This window comes from Spermophilus citellus, assembly GCF_964194105.1.
Source record: "Spermophilus citellus genome assembly, chromosome: 3".
Taxonomy (NCBI): domain Eukaryota; kingdom Metazoa; phylum Chordata; class Mammalia; order Rodentia; family Sciuridae; genus Spermophilus; species Spermophilus citellus.
The window spans coordinates 116,741,037-116,763,174 of NC_138184.1; the positions used below are offsets into that span (position 1 = coordinate 116,741,037).

General features: G+C 44.2%; 1 protein-coding gene across 6 annotated transcripts in view; it reads right to left on the reverse strand.

Annotated features, from left to right (window-relative positions):
* Window positions 1–21,842, reverse strand: part of ASCC2 (activating signal cointegrator 1 complex subunit 2) — a 42,962-nt gene extending 21,120 nt beyond the window's left edge. For 2 of the 6 annotated variants that reach the window (XM_081285720.1, XM_081285719.1), the window contains exons 1-7: window positions 21,690–21,842; window positions 16,398–16,495; window positions 9,137–9,307; window positions 7,657–7,786; window positions 2,622–2,689; window positions 1,292–1,402; window positions 61–173 (exon numbers count right to left, since the gene is read on the reverse strand). In XM_081285720.1, the coding sequence (XP_081141846.1) occupies window positions 61–173; window positions 1,292–1,402; window positions 2,622–2,689; window positions 7,657–7,786; window positions 9,137–9,307; window positions 16,398–16,478 (674 nt within the window). In that variant the 5' untranslated portion in view covers window positions 16,479–16,495; window positions 21,690–21,842. Of the gene's footprint in view, window positions 1–60; window positions 174–1,291; window positions 1,403–2,621; window positions 2,690–7,656; window positions 7,787–9,136; window positions 9,308–9,661; window positions 9,821–12,818; window positions 12,897–16,397; window positions 16,496–21,689 lie in introns of those variants that run through there. The other 4 variants (XM_081285718.1, XM_081285717.1, XM_081285722.1 and 1 more) reach the window with 4 other exon arrangements.
* Between the last annotated feature and the right edge of the window lie 296 nt (window positions 21,843–22,138).

Consider the following 22,138-nt stretch of genomic DNA (forward strand, 5'->3'; position numbering starts at 1 on the left):
GTGTTGTATGAGTACCTGGGATCAGAGCCTCTATTTCAACAGCCAAAATTCCTGCTGTACCTGTAACAGAAGTCGTGTTTCTGGAAGGTCTGGCAAGCCAAAGGGAAGATATCCAGAAAGGCCCAGAGTGTAGTGCAGGTATCACAAAGGTAGAGAACAATGTCCTTTAATTCCTGTTGCCAAAAGAAAACACTGCATTATTCTTCTCCACCTCATAGACAGCTCTGCAGAGGATACAAGGCACAGCTGACAAAATTCCCAGCAGGCAGAAAGTTGCTAAGGGGGAAGGGAAAGAGAACAGTAGAGGCCCCAAGCACAGCCTGGCTGAATCATCTCTTAAGAGTGCCAAAATGGGAGAGCCAGCTAGCCTCCCAATCCAGGGGTCTTGCTACTACAGTCACAGTAGGTCTCCACCTGGTGATGGCTAGGGTTACTTCTATTTTAAGATAAGAGTCTCTCTTCTGAATCTCCTCACAACACCTCTGGTCCCACAAAGAGAAGGCATATCCTAATGAGGACAAGAATATCAAGACCAGCTTTCCTCACATTTTGAAGAGGGTATACAGGACATGGGATGCTTGCTCATTTGCTGATTCTCACAACTATTCTAAGAAGTAGGCTGGGCAGCTGTTAGGATCTCCACTTTAGAGCTAAGGAAACTGAACCTCAGAAAAAGGTAAAATGACTTGTTCCCATAGCACCTGGCACGTGCCCTTCTGAAACACTTGCTTAATGGCTCTTTCCCCACCAGATTGCAAGCTCCAGGAGTGCTGTCTACAGCTGCCTTGCTGCTCTGTCTCCAGTGCTTAGCACAATGCCTGAAACATGTCCCAGGTTCCTTAAATGTCTGCCTTCTGTCATCCTCATTAGACTCCTAAGTTCTTCCAGAGCAGGTGCTATGTCTGCTTTTGCTTACTGCTTTACCCCCAGGGCCTGGCCCATGCTGGGTGCTCCTCAAAATAAACTAACTGAAAAAATGACTGGCTCAAGGGATAAAGCATGAATGAGCCTACTGAGTTGAACTAAGTGAGGACTACTCCCTCTCCTTTGAGTTCTAGTTTCCTGTTCTTGCCAGTACCCTATAAATAAAGCTCCCAGAAAAATGCAAGCCTGCTGAAAACATTCTTCACCTGTGTGAGGGGAAGAACCAGCTGCTCGCTGGGTTATAGAAGTTGTGAGTAAAGGAAGAAGCCACTGGGACCTCTATCATGGCAATCTTCCTTACCTGGAGCAGTTAGGCTCTGGCTACAAGGACTCAACAGAAAGAGGATGGGCTGGAGGACAATCTTACCAGGAGTGGCATGTCGCTAGGGGTCAACTGGCTCTTCTCCTCAAGCTTCTGTGGTGTGGTGCTGGCCCCTTCCCCTTGCAAACCACAGTGCTGGAGGATATTGCTGAAGACCTGTGAAAGGCAAGAAGGGACTCTCACGTCCTGTTGAACCATCATCTGAGACCCTCCACCCCCACCCCACACTCACAGCCAGGGACAAGTGATTTGAAAACTGCCTTGAATCTTGGAAATATATCATGTTCCTGGATACCAACTGAGACAATGACCTTCTCAGAGAATGGGTTAGAGTAAACTAAGTAGGGAACGATGAAACCATCCTTCTTACAGGACTGTGGAGAGAATTAAAACTATTACATGTGGGGCTGGGATGTGGCTCAGTGGTAGAGTGCTTGCCTAGCATGAGTAAGGCCCTGGGTTTGATCCCCAGCACACAAAACAAACAACCAGCTGACATGTATGTGAAGCCCTGACAATTCTGCAGATATGATGTGACTGGATAGGCTGGGCAAGTATATGATAAGGAATTTTTGATATACCGTCAGCAATAAATAATGGATTTTTGGATCCCTTGTAGATGGATATTTATGAGAGCCATTTTGAAATAAAATACAAATCAACAGTGAGGGGGAAAACAGAGACCATTATAAAATCAGGCAAATATTGAAGTGACAATGCTGGCTTTAAGTAGGCTAGCATGTGACTATTCCCAGGGTTATTGAGAATGGCAGGCATTTCTTAGTTGTGGGATTATGGGAAATAGTAATATTCTTATTTCTGATTTTTAACATATCCCACATTTTCTATAATGAACACTATTTTTTCATGAAATGATTTTGTAACTTTAAAGCTCTTATTTGAGAAGCATAGGTCGCTTAGAGGGATATCCTTAGAGTCATATGGCTGTTGGCAAACAACACAGAATGCAAACCAAGCTCGTTTTGTATGAGAGTCAGGCAGCTCTTAGATTTCAGTTCTTTTAAGAAGGGGAAAGGGGGCTGGGGTTGTGGCTCAGCAGTAGAGCACTCGCCTAGCACATGCGAGGCCCTGGGTTTGATCCTCAGCACCACATATAAACAAATAAAATAAAGATATTGTGTCCACCTATAACTAAAAAATAAATATTAAAAAAAAAGAAGGGGAAAGGGAGAATTTGAAGGGGTGTGGTCAGGGGTAAGACAAAGAGACCATCTGGGGAGATGGGTCTAGAGAGGGACGCTGGGAATAAACATTTTTCCCTGGCTCTTCCAAAAAAGCCAAAGAACACCATCGAGTGGGGAGTGGGGTCTGTCTCCTCAATTCACTTCCCCTAGCTAGGGCTGAGAGCTGGTACCTGAAGGATAGTGGGCATGGTTTCATCCAGGTCATTATAATAACTTGGCTGCTGAGTAAAGATGTTTCCTGGAAAGAAAAGAGAAAGGTAAGGAGTGGGGAAAGGTAGAAAGGAATGGAGGGGCTACATTGTAAGCATGTTCTGTGACCTTTCTCCCTTTTCCTAAGCCTCTCTGTGGCTGTGACCTAAGATAAGTCCTGGCCCCAGGCCCTGCTACACTGAGGTTTGGTTCAGATTAGTGACTTCCCCAAGTTTGGAGAGAGACCTTGATCAGTACAATTTAACCCTTTAAGTACCACTGCTTAGCGAATTATGTTTTTAAAAGAGCTGTTCTGATCAAACCAGCTCACCCTGCTATCCCCAGGGAGTGATCATACTACTTAGGCACCATGCCATGTATGACAGCATGGGCTTTGGAAGTGGGCAGTCATCCAGGAAAATTAGGAAATACGATCTCCTTGTTCAAGAAACCTGAATGCAACAATCCAGTTCTTGCCAGGCCACACCTGCAAAATGTGAGCAGACTGCAGGGAGAAATTTCTCTGGAAATTCTCTTACCTTTTGCTTTTGAATATGCTACCATCCCAATCCATCCTACTCCAAAGCAAGAGGCCTGGGAAGGACCTGGAGGTGGACTTAGTGCACATTTGTGGTTGTTCCTGTAAGATGGAGCTCATCTCCAAGTGTTTACTATTCTCCAACTGCTGCTGCTGTGCATGCGTAGGTTAGAGCATATGGCCACTGGAACAGAAACCGAGTGTTCCACTGCCCAAATGGTGAAGGAGGGAGAAAGGGTGGAGAAGACAGATAGATGAGGACAAGATGATAAGAAATGCCAATGCCCTTAAGAGGCCAGGGTTCTTCATCTCACTGTAAGCCTCATATTTAAGGCTGTGGTCAGATGTTCTGTCTCTGGGCAGGTCTGTCCATGGTTTCCTTATTGATAACCTTGATCTCAGAGTATCCAAAAACGAAAAAGATCAAAGGCCAGATGGGGCTGGATGAGTAAGCAAGTCACTAGGTAGCTGGACTTTCTGGCAACACTTTCCTGGATGCTACTTTGTTCTTTGATTCCAAAATGCTGAGTTTCACCAGCCTGGGCTTGCTCAGAGCCTCCCACCTTCAGATGGGCGCCGATCCCTCAACCTCTGAAGGTGCCCCTGGACCATCTATACCTGCCCTCCTCCTCCAGACAGGTAAGAAATACCTGAGCTATCCCCCCACCAACCTCTGATCTTCCTTGAAAATGCTCCTGTTCTGGTGGTCAAGGTCAAGTTTGAACTCCTGACAATGGGCATGAAAGACCCTGTGAGCTCTGGCACCCTGCTGGCATCCTGGGCCATCCTCTCTCCAGGCCCTGCATTGCAGTCTTCCCACACTCCATCCCCACTCAGACAACAAGCTCTGTCCCCTCCCTTTCCTTGGAATGCCCTTCAGAGCTAATTCTACTATAAAGCAGGTGTCCTCACCTCCAGGCATTGCCTCCTGACACAACAAGAGACAGGCAACAGGAAAAGTCTCCTCCCACAACCCCTAGGGCCACACAGTGTTCTCCATGGCATTCTGACCACCTGGCGGGGGGAAGACACTCTCTCATAAGCCTGCCAGTGCTAAAGCCTGAGAAACAGTGATGTTTTTCAAGCATTAAGATCACTCAAATTACCTAAAGTGGTGGCACACACTTGTAATCCCAGCAACTCAGGAGGCTAAGATGGGAGGATCACAAATTCAAGGTCAGCCTTAGCAAATCAGTGAGGCCCTCAGTAACTTAGTGAGATTGTGTCTCAAATTTTTAAAAAATTTTAAGAAGGATGAGAGATGTACCTTAGTGGTACAGTGCCTCTGTGTTAAATCTCCAACACCAAAAAAACAAAATTCACTCAAATTTTCTTGCAGCATCTGAGTCCCTTTCCATTCCTTTATCTGATTCCAATGACAGTGAAAATCTCTCTCATTTTTGATCTCTTAAAGAAATAATAAAAAGGTAGGGGTCTGCAGTGACAGGCTTTGAACTGCCTCTTCTCAGGTGAAAGCAGTTCAGAAACCCAGGGGGAATGAGAGATTCTGCCAAGCAGATCAGTGCAGTCCATGAAAGGGCCAAGACCCAGTTAACTCCTGGTGTACAAAGCAGCCTCAAGAGACTAACTGAAAGGCCCTGTGTTCAAAATTACACTTGCTGTTTCACAATGCCAGCCTCAAAGTTAAAAAAAAAAAAAAGGGCAGGGTAAGGACTGGGTTTGTGCCCTTAGGATAATCATCAAGTTCCCATTCTCTTGCCTTCTCTCCCTTATCAATCCTCTTAGGAGTAATTGCTTTGCTCAAGAATTTTGTGGTACTAAAAGTGGCTGCTTCTTGTGCCTTCTGTTCAAAAGTTGAAAAGACAGCTGCCACGTGTGTGCATACGTGTGCAAGAAAGAGTGTGAGAACCAGATATGGTGGTTCACACCTGTATTCCCAGCAGCTCAGGAGGCTGAAAGAGGAGGATTGTGGGTTCAAAGCCAGCCTCAGCAACAGAGAAGTGCTAAGCAACTGTTTATACATAAAATACAAAATAGGGTTGGGGATACAGATCAATGGTAGAGGGACCCTGGGATCAATCCCCCAGTACCAAAAAAATTCTACAAAATCTGAAAGACTGGCCAGGTACAGTGGCACACGCCTGTAATTCCAGCAGCTCAGGAGGCTGAGGCAGGAGAATCACGGGTTCAAAGCCAGCCGAATCACAAGTTCAAAGCCAGCCTCAGCATAAGTGAGTTACTAAGCAACTCAGGGAAACCCTGTTTCTAAATAAAATACAAAAATAGGGTTAGAGATGTGGCTCACTGGTTGAGTGCCCCTGAGTGCAATCCCCAATATCAAAAACAAACAAACAAACAAACAAAAAAACAAAAACAATTGAAAGACTGGTGATCCCAGCAACAGGCAGAACTTTCTTGCTTCACCCCCACCATGACATCTCCCCCTAGATTCACAGCCATCTTACCCCTACGATGACTTTGCTTCTACTTATAACCCAGGTCCCCCAACCACCACCTCTTAAAAGTCCTTCTTCTGCAATCAACATATTTTTCTCTAGAACGGTTAAGACTTTTCTTTCCAGTGACCTCACTGAGCCCTGATTTAATCTGCCTCCCTGAGGTGCTTTCCTGCTCCAGTAGCCAATCAGCTGATGTACCTGCCTCCTATGAGGCCCCCAGTCTCCACCCTGCACATTTGTATTCTCCCAGATTAATCTTGTCACCAGATGGCTCCTTGCCTTGCTCCAAGCTCCTGGAGGCTTGATGGTCTCATCACAATAAGAACTCACTCACCAAGTTCTTGCCAGTCACTGTGCTACACATGTGACTCATACTTACCCTTCTATTTAATTTCCATGACCACCTTATGAGGAAGGTATCAGTTTTCCCTTTCTCCAGTTGAGAAAACTGAGGCTTCCAGTGGCTCATTGACTTGGTTAAGTGGACCGAACCAAGACTACAGCTGGGATGAGAACTGAACAGTTCAACTCTGGGGCTGGCCATCTTCGTCACTTAGCAATACTGCTCTTCCAGTGCTGAAGCTTGGCATGGAGCCCTGCCAAATGGTGCTGGCTTCTACCTCCCATCTCCTGCTATTACTCTCCTGGAACGCTTAACTCTAACCAAACTAGTAATTGTTTTCCTAACTAGTCACACCTACTGTTGTTCACTCACCCATCCTCTCAGTCTACAGTAAAATTATTACAGATCTTTCCAGGGGGGGCGGAAATAACTAATAATCAGTTAAGAACCAAAGGTATTCCAATGAAACGGCTGGATACAAATTTCATGTATGTAATGATATAATATGTCTTCTGAAAAAATAGAGAGTCAGAACTGGGGATATATAGCTCAGTTGGGAGAGTGCTTGCTTTGTGTGTATAAGGCCCTGGGTTCAATCCCAGTGTTACCCCAAAAAAAAAAAAAAAAAAAAAAAAAAAAAGACTGGAAGGAAAAAAATAGTTGTCTTGCAGTAATTTGGTAACTGTTTCCCTGTTTTTTTTTAATACTTTATCTCCTTTCAAAATTTTCTACACTAACATACCTTAATTATTAGGAGGAAAAGAAAAAAAGGAAAGAAGGAAGTAGGAGAAAAGGAGGGAGGGTGGGAAAAGGAAATGAGGGAGACCATCACAAGGAATAACTCAATTTTGTAAAAAGATATTTAGAAAATTGTTCTGTGTCCTACAATCTCAGGGTGAGGAGGGCTGACAGGGATGTCCAGATGCACACTTCTCTGTGCCAAGCCCAACACTGTATGTAGGCTGCAATCAAAGAGGAATCCACTGGGGCACTCCCTCTGTCATCCCACCAACTTCCATTTCTGATTGAACCTTCAACCCACTGCCGCCTGACAGAATCCAACTGCTAACATTTGTTCCTTTTTCAAACCAGAAGATGGGAACTCTGTCCCCATCTTCTCTCAGCAATATTGCAAATTGTGCCATTTTTGAGGTAGCCCCATCCATCATCCCTGAAGCAAGCAACAGAAAGAACAAGAACTTGAGGGGCAGGTCTCCATGGCCACATGTCCCAGCATGGCTACTAATTAGTTCTGTGCTCTCAGGCAATTCCTTACAGTCTAACTTCAGTTTCTTCTGTAAGCAGGGAAGATGACAGCACTGGTCTGAAGGCTGCTGGTGTGCTCAGCATGCAAGCGGCCGGGCCATGTGCAAATGAAGGTTAGCTATCACTGCTATTCTGACTCTCACTGCCAAAGTAAACTTCCCCATTCCTGTGATTGTTTGACACCTGGCCTTCCTCTAAGACTCCCAGATCCCTGAGGAACTGTCTGGCACACACTTTTTTTTTTTTTTTTGGTCTCTACTATCTAACCACTACCACCTAGCCACTTCTTTCAGAGTTATCACTCATATATATCTGTCAAGTATTTTCCAGTACTACCTAACCCTTCTGTCTCAAATCCCTTGTCCTACCTAAGCACCAACCTTTGTGACTTCTGATTTGACTCATGGGGCCTTCTCTGGGCATCCCCCCAGGCCCTGCATCCTACTCACCTATCATCTTCTGGAGCAACAGTGAGTTGCCTTTTCCAAAGAGCACACAGAGGTCCAGGATCTTTGGGATATCAAAGAGGAAGTTGTTGTAGAGGATTTCTCCAAACACAGAGGGGGAAAAGAAGTGATCCTAAGGGAAAGGATAAAAGAGAGAAAGAATGGAGACTATATGTTAACACATTGTACAGTTACAGCAAACTCATGAGAAAAAACCTCAGGCCCTTCAGCTGGGGACTGGCTAATCAATGATGATCTGCCCACATGGTGGACATCCATGTCTGAGCAGACCCAGCACAAGTCATTCTCCATTTTAACATAAAAAGAAGCAAACACAGCTGCATGTGGTAGAGCACACCTGTAATCCCAGTGAATGGGGAGGCTAAGACAGGAAGATCATAAGTTCAAGGCTAGCCTCAGCAAATTAGTGAAACCCTGCTTCAAAATAAAAGCAAAAAGGGCTGGGAATATAGCTCAGTGGTAGAGAAGCCCTGGGTTCAATCCCCGGTTTGGGGGATAACCTAAGTCAGGGGAAAGAAGTCACAACATACTCTGAAACAGACATGGAGGATTTGTTCTGAACACTTACTAGTAAACCAGCATGATATCTTAGATTTCATAAAAATATTCCAGGGGGAAAAAAAAAGAACACTCTGGAGAGATAAAATACAAGATGGAGGGGGGGGAGGTTGTGGCTCAATGGTAGAGCACTCGCCTAGCACAAGTGAGGCACTGGGTTTGATCCTCGGCATCACATAAAAATGAAATACAGATATTGTGTGTCCACCTACAACTAAAAAATAAATATTGAAAAAAAAAACACAAGATGGGGGCTGGGGTTGTGGCTCAGCAGTAGAGCGCTTGCCTCGCACATGCGGGACCCCGGGTTCGATCCTCAGCACCACATACAAAATAAACAAGTGAAATAAAGGTGTTAAAAAAAATACAAGATGGACAAAATGTTAGAAATTGTTAAAGCGAGGAGAGGAGTACATGGAATTCATTGTATGTGAAAATTTTATATAAATATATGTGTATATTTGAAAAATTTTTTTTCATAGTGCTGAGGATGGAACCCAGGTCCTTGTGCATGCTGGGCAAGTGCTCTCCTATTGAACCATGTTCTCAATCCAGTAATGATTTTTTTTTTCAGCAATGATTTTTTGAAAGGGTATACAAGTTCCTTTAAAAAGCCAGAATTAATGACTTTACCCTCTGACGCACAAGAAAAGGTAGGCACACGTCACCTGGCTAAGGGCCCTCGGATCTCATTGATGAAAACACTTGGTGTAATGCAGATGGCCTGGTGAATTAAGAGGATAATAGAGGTGGCACAGATTTCTTCGCCAACAGTGGGAATAAAGGCAGAGGGAAGACGAAGAGGAAACTTGATGCTTCTAAGAGCCTTGCTTCCCAGGGGCAGAGAGTCCACACAGAGGTGTCGGGTGTTGGACGGTGACCTGTCATGGGATCAGAGGCTTACTTTGGATTCCTTGTGAGTGGACATGCGAAGGAAGGTGAGGAAAATGCTTCGATGTAGGTGCTTCTGCATATCAGCAACCTCAGGGGTGGGGGCCACCCACTCATCAAACTTTCTGGGGACATAACGCAGGTAGGAGTCCAGGCACTTTTGCAGGGTCTCGTCAAAGATAACCTAAATCAGGGGACAGGGGAGAGAAAGGATTTATCCCTGAGGCTCACAGGTGGACTGAGCTGGGGCTCATGGCCCATCAGCCCTTGCCTACTGCAAACACTCCAACCCCAGGGGACCAAGGAGGTACGAATGAGCTGAGGGATAAACACAAGTTTCTAAAAATGACACTCTGGAAGGTGTGTAAACATCACTAAGATTGTGATACGAGACGAGCACTCCAAACCACAATTTGCTGTTAAGAATCCAGTGTAAGAAGTAGACAAAAAAGCACCTCCTGGGGGAAGAAAAACCACAGCAACCAACCAACGACATGTCATGGGCTTTGTCTTAGCATTAATTTTGATAGAATGTTACCTGGCACCAGAATTTATCGTGAGGCAAGGCCAGGAGCCAGTCGAGGTCATTGGCTACGAAGGTGGCGCGCTCCAGGTACTCCTCCACTAGGGCAGGAATGTTGTCTTTAGGGGGCGGTTTGTATAACACAAAATACCGGTCTGCCTTCTGCTCGGGATGCTACGGATCCAAAAACCACGTGTTAACGTGGCAGAGGTTAGTCAGCGAGGGCCCATTTGCCAACCCACAGCAATGACAACACTTGGCTGTTCCAACCAGTGACCCTCCAAGGAGCTTTTAAGCATAAAGAACCAAGTGTATCTAACAAAGGGGGCATGGTTGTATCCAGGGAACATGAGACGGTTGTTAAAAACCATGTTTTGGGAGAGTATTTAATGCCATGGGGCCTGGGGAAAGGTTAGGGGAAAAGAAAGCAGGACACAAAACTCTTTAATATAATCAGTTTGGGGGTTATTTTAAGTACATATGTTTGTACACTGGTACAGAGTTTAAAAAACAAAGTTAGGGCAATGAAATCCCAAAGCTAATAGAGGTTATCTCCAGGCTGGAAAAGAGGAGATTGTGACTTGAATATATTTTCCAATTTTTAAACAATGAACTTGTATTATTTTATAAATTAATTTTTAATTATACAAGTGAAACAAGAGTGTCTTTTCTTTCAAAAAATTACAACATGCCCTGGGGTATAACTCAGCGGTAAAGTGTGTGCATGAACCCAGCACTTAAAAAGAAAAAAAAAAAAGGAGCAAAACAATACTATAGAGAAGGTGAGTCACACCATTCACTGGGTGTCTTGGCAGATCTTTTCTAGGTGTTTACATTAAAATATAGTCATATGAGGACTGGGGTTGTGGCTCAGAGGTAGAGCGCTCTCCTAGCACGTGGATCCTCAGCACCACATAAAAAGATAAATAAAAGGGGCTGGGGATATGGCTCAAGCGGTAGCGCGCTCGCCTGGCATGCGTGCGGCCTGGGTTTGATCCTCAGTACCACATACAAACAAAGATGTTGTGTCCGCCGAGAACTAAAAAATAAATATTAAAAAAAAATTTTAAAAAAAGATAAATAAAGGTACTGTATCCAACTACAACTAAAAAATAAATATATATTTTTTAAATACAGCCATACGCTGTTTGGGTCTGTTTTTCTTTCTGAAACAAATAACATCATACTGGACATAGCACTTTTTTTTTTAATAACCAGAAAAAAAAAAATCTCACTATTTTTTTTTTTTTGAAGAAAAGATTCTAATCAAGTAGCTGCAGGTCTCAGCTTAGAGTCACAAGTTCTCTCCTTCAGGCCTGACCATGCCATTAACAAACCTCACTTTGTTCATCACAAAGAAAAGAAGATAGGCTCAGTTTTCACCCCATCTACATAAGGGTGACTTTCTCCAGGGGAAATGGTAATAGAAGGAAGGCCAGGCAACACCTCAGCTGTTATCAATAACAGTCCCCCCAATCTGCGGCTGTTGGTCCAGAGGTTATGGAACAATTGAGACTAATGGATCAGACTCCTCAAGTACCACCCAGGTCTTTCTCCTGCCCAATGCAAATGCTCAAACTGTGAAATCTTTGGGAAAGTCTTTGGGGTCCCAACTACAAATCTGTTGAAAAGGGAAGTCTATTGATGGTAACACATTCAAAACAACTATCTGGAGCCTAAATTTGTTTCCTTGGCTTCCAAGCTTCCCTCCTCCTCCATTCATTGACACTTTGCCTCTCAGGCCAGGCTACTCATTTCCCCAACACACACACACACACACACACACCCTTGCGATTCTACCTTCCCTCCAATCCTACTAACATTTACTGGGCTCCCACTGGACCAGGTGAGGGCGCATGTGAATAAAAGAATCCAGGTGCTCATAGGGCCCACACTGGGAAAGAAGCACATCTAAGCTACCAAGGGAGCACTGAACAGAGGAAGCGACCGCTCAAACCTGACAGAGAACACCGGGAACACAGAAGGGAATTAATGGTGCCTAGAGGACAAGGGATGGCTTCCTAGGCAGGTAACATCTGAGCTGAGCCTTAGATGAGAGGAGGTAAAGGACTTTTAGGTGGAAGAAATTACATTTTTTTTTTTTTTATGGAGGCATACAATTGGGACATAGGGCTGGGGTTGTAGCTCAGTGGTAGAGCGCTTATCTTGCATGCGTGAGGTGCTGGGTTCAATCCTCAGCACAACATAAAAACAAATTAAAAAAAAATAAAAAGGTACTGTGTCAGGCTAGAGCTGTGGCTTCGCAGTAGCGCACTTGCCTTGCATATGTGAGGCACTGGGTTCGATTCCCAGCACAGTATATAAACAAATAAAATAAAGGTCTATCAACAACTAAAAAAAAAAATCCAAAAAAAAAAAAAAAAGGTATGATGTCCAACTACAACTAAAAAAAATTTGGAAAAATGGGCCATAAAAAGTGCAGAGATTGGGGGGCTGGGGAGGTGGCTCAAGCAGTAGTGCACTCACCTGGCATGCACGGGTCGCTGTGTTCAATCCTCAGTACCACATAAAAATAAAATAAAGATGTTGTGTCCACCGAAAACTAAAAAAATAAATATTTAAAAACTCTCTTTCTCTTAAAAAAAAAAAGTGCAGAGATTGGGCTGGGGTTGTGGCTCAGCGGGAGAGTGCTTGCCTGGCACATATGAGGCTGTGGGTTCAATTCTCAGCACCACATAAAAATAAATAAAATATTTTTTTTAAAGTGCAGAGATTGCACTGGATGTTGGGATATGAATTTGGAGAATGCTGGAACCATAATAATGAAAGCCACCATACTGAGGACCTATCCTGTGCTGGTTGCTGAGTAGGTATGTCCCATAGCCCACTTCTTTTTTTTTTTTTAATCTACAACCAGTCAAAAGGGAGATGGTATTCACCCCATTTTACAGAGGAGGAAACAAAGACCCAGTAAGGTTCAGGAACTTTCCCAAGGTCATTGGATTAAGGAGGCAATTGAGGCAGAATTTGAAACAAAGCTTATGCTGTAGATGTACTAAACAATCCATGGAACCCATGTGCTACCCAAGTTTAATTGCTTTTCCTTCCGACCCCAGTTCACCTTCTCCAGGAAGCCTCTCTGACACACACCCTGGTTGGAACAGTTCACCTGAGCTCCCTACAACTCCCCGCACCTGCACTCTGTGCTCACCTGTGACACTTGTTGAACAGCATCAAGAGTGCTTTCAGATCAGCACTTGTTGGGGACAAGGAGAGAAGAAGACACAGACTAGAGAAGGGCACAAGGAGACTTTTGTTTTTAGTTGTTAGTGAACCTTTATTTTATTTTTCAGATATTTTAATTGTAGTTGGACACAATAACTTTATTTACTTTTATGTGTTGCTGAGGATGGAACCCAGGGACCCACACGTGTGAAGTGAGTGCTCTACCGCTGAGCCACAACCCCAGCCCCAGGACCTTTATTTTATTTATGTATGTATATGCAGTGCTGAGGATTGAAACCAGTGCTTCATCCATGTGAGGCAAGCACTCTACCACTGAGCCACAACCCCAGCCCAAAAGGAGACTTTGGGGGAAGGTAGAAACGTTCATTGCCTTGATTATGGTGATGGTTTTGTGGGTATATACCATGTCAAATTCAATCAAGTTGTATATTTAAATATGTAAAGTTTACTGTCCTTCAATGATACATCAATAAAATTACATAAAAAGGAGTGCCTAACTTCTCAACTGTGACCCCCACTAGCTATAGGTCTTGGGAGCAGTTAAGAGCTTTTCCCACCTTAGCATCCCCAGTTCCTAGAACAGTGTCTGGTAATGAGTGGACTTTCTATATTCATTTTCTTGCTGGGCAAAGGAATAAATGGAGGTTACAAATGACCAGATCTTGCCAAAGTCTTTGAAGGTCCTTGAATACCAAGCTCAAGAGCAGGGACTTCTTTTTTTTTCCTTGTAGGTAATGAAGGAAGATTTCAGAGAGGGGAGCAGCAGTTGTGCCCTCTCTCCTACCCAAGTCCATCCCACCTTTCAGTGAGCCTGGCTTAGGTCCTATCTGCTCTGTGAAGCTATAAGAAAATCTGCTGCCCATCAGACTTTCATGTATCTTGTAAGGAACTCTTTTGCACTGTTTTCCAAATGTTCTTATTGTATGAGACTTGTCTTCAGGAGCACAGTCACCCATTCTGGCCCCAGACTATGTCTTGTGGGTCTTCAAGTATTTGCTATTCGAATAGTAGCTACTCAATAAATGCTAGTTCTACGTACCATCCTGCTGGGGGTCTTCTGTTCCCAACTTGAGACTTAAGAGACAAAATAGGGCAGGAACATATTTTAAGACAATTCTTTAGGATTGTGCCTGTAGAATAACATTCTTCAGTATGACCAACGAGATCCTTCCTCAACCAGGCAGCTGTCCTTCTCCATTCATCCCTCTTCTCCCCATTCAATGTTGATATTGTCATCACCACCATAACTGCAATTTATTGTGTGTGCCAGGTTCCATGTACAGTGCTAATTCACAAATGTTTCAATTAGTCCTCATAGCCACCCCACAAAGTTTGGCCTATTATTACTCTTTTTGGATCCTGGCTTAGAGAGGTTAAGTAATATACCAAATATGTGTGAGATTAATGCAAAGCCTGTGCTCATTCGCTCTGCTGTACTGCTGCCACTTACAGTGACTAGTGGTTGGTGTAAGAGTCAGGGTCTCTCAACACTCTGGCATTGCAGACTTGAGTCCTCCAGCCAGGTCCTCCCTTCTGCCACTGCTCTGCCCAGCTAGTGCTTATTTGTCCTTAAATGACCAGTGCTAAATTCCTTCCTCCAGGAAGTCTTCTCTGGCTGCATGTGCCCTCCTGTTACCCTAAGACCTTCTGTCACCACCACGCCCCCGCCCCCACTGATCTAGAGAAACAGCCATAAGTTTTGACTCATGTCACAGCCTGGCCTTCCTTCTATCACAACCCTGATCACACTGTCAAAAAGCTACTGGTCTGTTTCTCTCCTAGGCCATACACTCCACAAGAGCAGGGACTATATCCTTTCTCTTTGTAGCTCCAGCACCTGGCATTAGGTCTGGCTTTCATTTACTGACTTTTCTGAGAGCCTAATATGCACCTAGCACTGAGAAGCCAAGAGTAGAGTAAAGGGAACAGGCCCCTGCTCTCTATATCCCTCAGCTAACAGCCTAAGTATTCATTAAGTACATAGGAAGAATGGAGGTAGTAAATCAGACCCAACCACCCAAGGAGCCAGACTCCACCAACACAGTCCAACAGAACTTTCTGTGACATCGGAACTGCATATCTCATATCTGGCTGGCCTATGCAGTAGGCCACTTAAATTTATTAAATTAATTTAATTTAATAAATATCCATTTAAACTTATTAATTAAAAATCCAGTTCTTGCCGGGTGCAATGGTACACTCCTGTAATCCCAGCAGCTTGGAGGCTGAGACAAGAGGATCACGAGTTCAAAGCCAATTCAAAGCAAAAATTGAATAGCTAAGCAACTCAGTGACACTGTCTCTAAATAAAATACAAAACAGGGCTGGGGATGTGGCTCAGTGGTTGAGTGCTCCTGAGTTTAATCCCTGGTATCCACTCACACACACCCCCCAAAATTCCAGTTCTTCAGTCCACATTTGTAGCAATAGCAACATTACAAGTGTTCAATAACTACAGGTGGTGATGACTTCCTCTTGAGTGGCTACCATACTGAACAGCACAGTTCTAGATTTTCTGATAAATATACTCCCTATATAACAAGGTCATGGAAAAGAAACAAGAGACCATATAATAGAAAGATTAAGGGCATGGGGTTCTGGGACCAGCCAAGCTGGGTTCCCATCCTGGTTCTTCTAATTTTCTAGTTTTGTGATCCTGAACTCTCAATTTCCTCATCTGTAAAATGGGGACAATCAAAATATCCATTCACAGGGCTGTGATGTGGCTTAAATGAGATAATCCAGGTGAAGTGTTTGGATAGGTTTGGCCCAGAGCAGGTATGCAATGAATGTTAACTACTACTATCAGTGACTGTTTAGGAAGTAATAAGAAGCTATCCAGACGGCAGGAAATAAAACACTTAAGTTGTGTTTCCCACGACTTGACTTTACGCAAGTCCCTGGAAAATACTTCCTCCCACCTTATTTAAGTAAGCTCATATGCTTGGGAAATCAACAAGTGAGTACAGGAACTCCAGTCCCTGTGACTATCTACTTCTTTAGTAGCCTGGCACCTCTTTGCAGTTTTAATCTCTCTCTGCAGCTGGGAATCAACAGGTTCACAGCCTCCTTAGTTTTCAGTCTCACAAGCCCTTCTGGAGTCTCTGTACGTGGTGCTTCTTAACCCAGGTAAGATAAAAGACGGCCCAACCGCTGAAATCAGCATTCCCACTAAAATGTGGCCAGCCTGACACACCACCACTCCCACAGGATCAAATCCCCAAACCTGGCTTGGAGCCAGATCCATTTCTAGCCCAGCTTGGGCAGAGTCAGAATTGCCATTGGACTGATTGGAAGTTAAATGCTTTGGGTAGGAAGGAGGAATTGGGGTGATGACATGGAAACTACTACTCAAATTCAGGCTGCTGCTCGGAAGGAAACTTCTACACTGGGCCTGAAAGGGCCTAGTAGTGTCTTAGCTACTGAATTACTGACCATGGCCCTCGGGTCATTCTTGCAACATATAAGAAAGGAATTTATTTTTTGCTTCTGAAATTGCAAGATTGATAGTATCGGGCTGAACGGCCTCAAGGCACCGGCTCACCAGCGCTGATGAAGTCCTTGGTTTTCCTGTCTTCGGGTCCTTGTGAGTGATCTGGAGTTGGTCCAGGGGCAAAGCTGGCATTGTGCTGCGTGACCCTCCTGAAAGGAATATGGATGGGAAGAAGAGAGCAGACACACAAACTCCTGGGAACAAGACCTGTTCCAGGGCTAATCCCACAGCCAGTCAAAAAGCATCCACCCCTGGCCTTCTATGTTGCTCCTAGGAGGGCCTCCTGATCCAGACAAAGTGATCTTTTCCCTGCCTAAAGCAGTAGTTCCCAACTGTGAAGGAAAATACTTCCCAGGTGACTCCTGCCCCCTTTGAGAAGTACTGACTAAAAATTCCTAAATTACCATCCTTCCTTCATTCTGGGGACTCAACTCAGGACCTTGTGCATGCTAGGCAAGCACTACTACCACCCACCTACCACCAGTCCCATATATTATCTGTATTAACAGCTCCAGCTCTGCTCAGTAGCCTATGACCTCTGGGAAGACACTGCTTGGAGCTCTTCTCTTGCTACCTTTCCTGTGGCCAGAACAGGCCTGGAACAGATGTAACCTCATCAAATGTTTGATGAATGATTAACTATGAGGACACTCTTCTTATAACTCTCACTGGATCATAAGTCTTTTAAGAGTTAAGATCTTAGTTCTTTTAAGAGCCATGAGCCTTTTCTTGCTTGTACAGGGTGTTAAGATTTTACCTCTCTAGGCTTCAGGGAAAGTCTTGATGAACAGAAGGATAAAGAAGAAAAAAATTCAGAGAAACCTGTCATCACAAGTTTCTCTTCACAGAGGCCTAAAGGGGCCTCAAAGCCAGGGACCTGGAGCTGAGAGTGTAGCTCAGTGGTAGGACATGTGCTTAGCATATATAAGGCCCTGGGTGCAACCCTCAGCACCAAACAAAACAAGAATCCATGGAGTGTCAGATCCCAGGACTCTTGTCTTCCCATCCAATGTTCTTTTTACTATAAGCTTAGCCTGACCCATAAGAGGGGCACACTTGTTGGCTAAATCATGAAACAGCAGTGACTAAGGTCCCTCAAGAGACATGTGCACTAAAAGGCCAGCCTGGGGCCTCAAGTGACACAAAGAGCCTGGCATGGTGGTGCACACCTATAATCCCAGCAGCTCAGAAGGCTGAGTAAGGAGGCTCACCAGTTTAAGGCCAGCCTCAGCAATTTAGCGAGACTGTAAGTAATTAAGTGAGACCCTGTCACAAAATAAAAAAGGTTGGGGATGTAGCTGAATCCCCAGTATCAAAAAAAAAAAAAAAAAAGACACAAAGACAGATCAATCAAGGTTGAGAGGAGGAAATAATCACTGCTTGAGTCCTCAGACAAACTGAGGGGTGTGATCTGCCATATTTTACCAGATGTCCTATATCTCAGATGTTAGGCCGTGCCCTGGTAATAACAAAGACAGACTAATAAGAACAGCAATATGGGGGCTGGGGTTGTGGCTCAGAGGTAGAGCACTTGCCTCACACATGCGAGGCCCGGGTTCAATTCTTAGCACCACATATAAAAAAGTAAAAAATAAAGGTACTGTGTCCAACTACAACTAAAAAATAAACATTTTAAAAAAAAAGAATAGCAATATGTTTTTTTTTTTAAGAAAGAGAGAATTTATTTTTTTAGATTTTGGCGGACACAACATCTTTGTTTGTATGTGGTGCTGAGGATCAAACCTGGGTCGCATGCATGCCGCTTGAGCCACATCCCCAGCCCAAACAATGTTTTTTAGATAATGAGTGCTCTTCTAAGGGCTTTTCTTTACTCATGCTACCTTGCTTTACATATATTAATGTTTGCTACTCCAAGGATAATTCTATTTTATGTGTATGAATATAAACACGTATGTATCTTTATATACATAAATGTGTGTGTGTATATGTGTGTGTGTGTGTATATATATATATATATATATATATATATATATATAGTGTGTGTGTGTATATAAATTTTGGTTTGGTACTAGGGATTGAACCCGGGTATATTTTACAACTGAGATACATCCCCCATCCTTTTTATTTTTAATTTTGAAACAGGTCTCACTAAGTTTCTGAGGCTGGCTTGTGATCCTCCTCCTCAGCCTTCCAAGTCACTGGGATTGCTAGGATTATAGGCAAGTGCCACCATGCCTGGAAGCCACTCTGACCTTCAAAGACTTTATGAACTGTATGGCCTCTATTATTATCCTCCTTTTATCAGTGAAGAAATAGAGGCTCAGAGAAGATAAGAAACCTACTCATAGTCTCACAGTGAGCAGGTGGTGAGGCAGGGTAGCTCTTAACCATTTGGTATACTATGCCGTATACACTATGCTGTGTAATGTCTAGTGGAACTTAGGGATGGGGTGGGGGACAGGAAAGCATTTCCAGAGGAAAGGCTAAAGAATCAGGAGAGGGAATATAGGTGTCACTCAGTGTAAAGCACTTGCCTAACATGAGTAAGGCTCTGGGTTTGACCCCCATCCCCATCATTGCAAAAAAAAAAAAAAAAAAAAAAAAAAAGGAGAACCTCAGTAGTGTCAGTAGTGGAAACTAGCCAGGGAAGAAGCATGCAGAGAAAACAGCATAACAGAGGGAAGGAGATGTAAGCAAGTAGGTACACAGGAACCTTAGTTCTGGTCTGGTTTTTTGTTTATTTGTTTTAAGAGACAAGGTCTTACTGTATTTCCCAGGTTGGCCCCAAACTCCTAGGCTCCAGTGATCTTCCTGCCTTAGCCTACTGAGTAGCTGGGACTACCAGGACATGCCACTGTGTCTAGCTATGTATGTTACTTCTAATCAAGTTACTAACTTACTAGCCTCTCATAACAACCCAAATAAGGATCACAAGAATTACTATACTCAGATGTCCAAAGAGCATCCTGATTTACACAAGGCAAATATATAAGTGGCCAAGTTGAATCTGATGCCAGTTCTTTTGCCTTGGCATTTAGGGTTCTTGTGCCCAGCATGCCAAAATATATCCTTTTTTCCAAACCTCTAGTGATGCTGAGAGGGCAGTTAGAAAAACTAGTGAGATCCAGATGCAGTGGTATGCACCTACGATCCCCGCCACTCAGGAGGCTGAACAGGAGGGTAGGAAGTTCAAGACCTGCTTGGGAAACTCAGCAATACCCTGTTTCAAAAAAAAGGGGGTGTGGTGGGGATGTAGCTCAATAGTAGAACACTTGCCTAGCATGTGTGAGCCTTTGGGTTCAATCCTCAATACTGCAAAAACCAAAAAGAAAGAAAAAAGAGGAAACTCTAATGGTTTCAAACCAGTGCAAAAGTCTAAATGATTCACAAGTCTAGTTATTTCTAGGCTCACCTACCAGAGAGGGTAGTGGGAGTGTTGGGGTGGAGGCTGAAGGTGGGGAAAGAGTCATAACGGGAGGCAGCTCTCCACCATTTAAATTCTAGGACCCAGTGTCCAGGCCTAGACAGGTAGAGACAGCGCCTGCTTTCAAAAGAAATTCACTCCTACAAACCAGTATCGCCAAGAGCAATTTAGGGTAAGGCTGGGGTGGTAATTGAAAACAGCTCTATATTCCTAGAACCTGGGTCCAAGCCTGGCTCCATGTGTTCTCACATATGTTGTAACTTCAAGACAGTTCTTTAATTTCTCTAACCCTTGATTTCCTCATCTATAATATTGGAATAGTAACAGGAGCTGATCTTTTAGGGTTGCTATGAGAAATGATTAATGCTAAGTGTTCAATACAATCTCTGGTACATAATAAGCACCCCAACAACACCCAGTTGTTGTTATCATTCAAGTCCCAACCACAGACAGAGAACTTTGGGCTTCTTCATTTATTTAGCAAACACTGACTGAAGGCATCCTGTATTCTGGGCTTATAAATTACTATCATTCAATGATGGAGCTATAACAGGAAATCACCAAAACTGGAGCTCAAAAGAAAAAGAAAGTCCCAGAGAAAGTAATCTATAACCTGGATGTTGAAGGTCAGGAAGAAAAGTTGGGCATTCCAAACAGAGAATAAAAATGAACAAAAACTCTGAGCCATAAAAAGTATGGCTTTGAAGAAAGAGGGAGGCATCTGGTGTGGCTGAAAATGCAAGGTCAAGGAGAAGATGACACAAGTGAGGAGAGAACAGTCAGATAGGGAATACAGAGTCAGTTTAAAAAGAGTCTCGAATGTCATGCTAAAAATTTGCCTTTTATGTGAAGCAGTGACAAGTCACTTAAGTAGGGAAGAGACATAATCAAAAGAGATGATGATAACCTGCTGGCAGGAAAGACCTTTGAACTACCTGAGAACAAATACTAACATATTATTCATCTTACCCATTCAGAGACTTTTCAGTATCTACGATAAAGTAGGCACCAATACCCAGAGAATACTAAGGTTCACAAACAACAGTCCTGATTCTGCCCTTCAGAGAGCTTTAGTCTTTATGGGAATGATGGATACAAATCCAAGAGCCAAACAAATAAAAACCAATAGCATACTATATAAAGAAGGCTCAAAAAGCATTTAATATGGAGAAATGACTTGAGGGAAGGAGGATGTCAAGGAGTATTTAAGTTTTCATCTAAAGTATGGGTATAAATTAACTAAGCAAAGATTAAACTTTCTTCCAAAAGGACAAGAGACAATGATAATGACTGTGTCTGTGCCCATCACTGTATCCTTTATGTAGGCAGGACAACAGAAGCCAAAAAAGTTAGGAAAGGGCTTTCTTTAGGAAGGGAGCTGGGAATTCCAATATGGAATTCAAGCATCCCCAGGGATATTGTTGCCTCAATTTCTCTCACTGCCATCACTCTTCTAGTCTCAATTTAACATTACTCTTCTCAGAAACCTTCTTAGATCGCTCATCTAAAGTAGTCAGTCTCCCAGTTACTGTTATATCTTTGATTATATTGTGTACTTACTTGTCATTGGCTGTCTCTACTTACTAGACTGCAAGCTCCATTGAGGGCAGAAGTCTTGTTTGCCTACTCTTTGCCTGGCACTTAGGAGGCGCTCAACAAGTATTTACTCTACGAATGAATGAACTCCAAAGAAACTAAAGCCCCGAACGCGGGGCGTGGGGACTACGGCTCCAAGGCCATTCTGGAGCCAAGTCTCAAACTCGGGGCTCCTGACTCTAGCTGACTAGCCTCAGGGAGCGGCTCACGGTCCCAGGTGGGGCTCACGGTCCCTGGGGCGGCTGAAGCCTCGGCCCCGCGGTGGAGGCCAAAGACAGGGGATGCCAAAGCCGCCAAAGTGCGGCTGCAGTTCCTCCCGAGCCCCAGGCCCCACATCCGGCAGGGCACAGCCAGGAACTCACCTCGCCGGCTCCACTACCGGCGTTGTACCGCCGTCGCCGCGGATCACAGTGACAGCTCTCGGAGCTCCCGCACTTCCGGGGTCAAACGGCTATTCCGCAGGCGCAGACAGGAAGCCCTGGCCTGGCCCCGCCCCCGGCACTAACTGCCGCGGGGAGGCCAAGCCCGGGGCCTCGCCTTCATACTTGAAACTCCGCCTCTTCGAGGAGCCCGGCCTAGCGGAAGCCACGCCCCCTGCCCCCTCCTGATCAGCCGAGGCCGGGTTACGTGAGTTCATCTTTTGGAAAATCCAAGTACGGTATCCCTAACGGCTTCTCAAAACCCCGGGCTTTCCATCTCCTCCATCACCGTTTTACAAACTTAATGCAGAAGAGAAGTTAAAACAAGTCAAAAGCATAAACGTGATGTTCAGCGAAAAATGGCATGCCCTAAGTACAGACTGCGCTTTCAT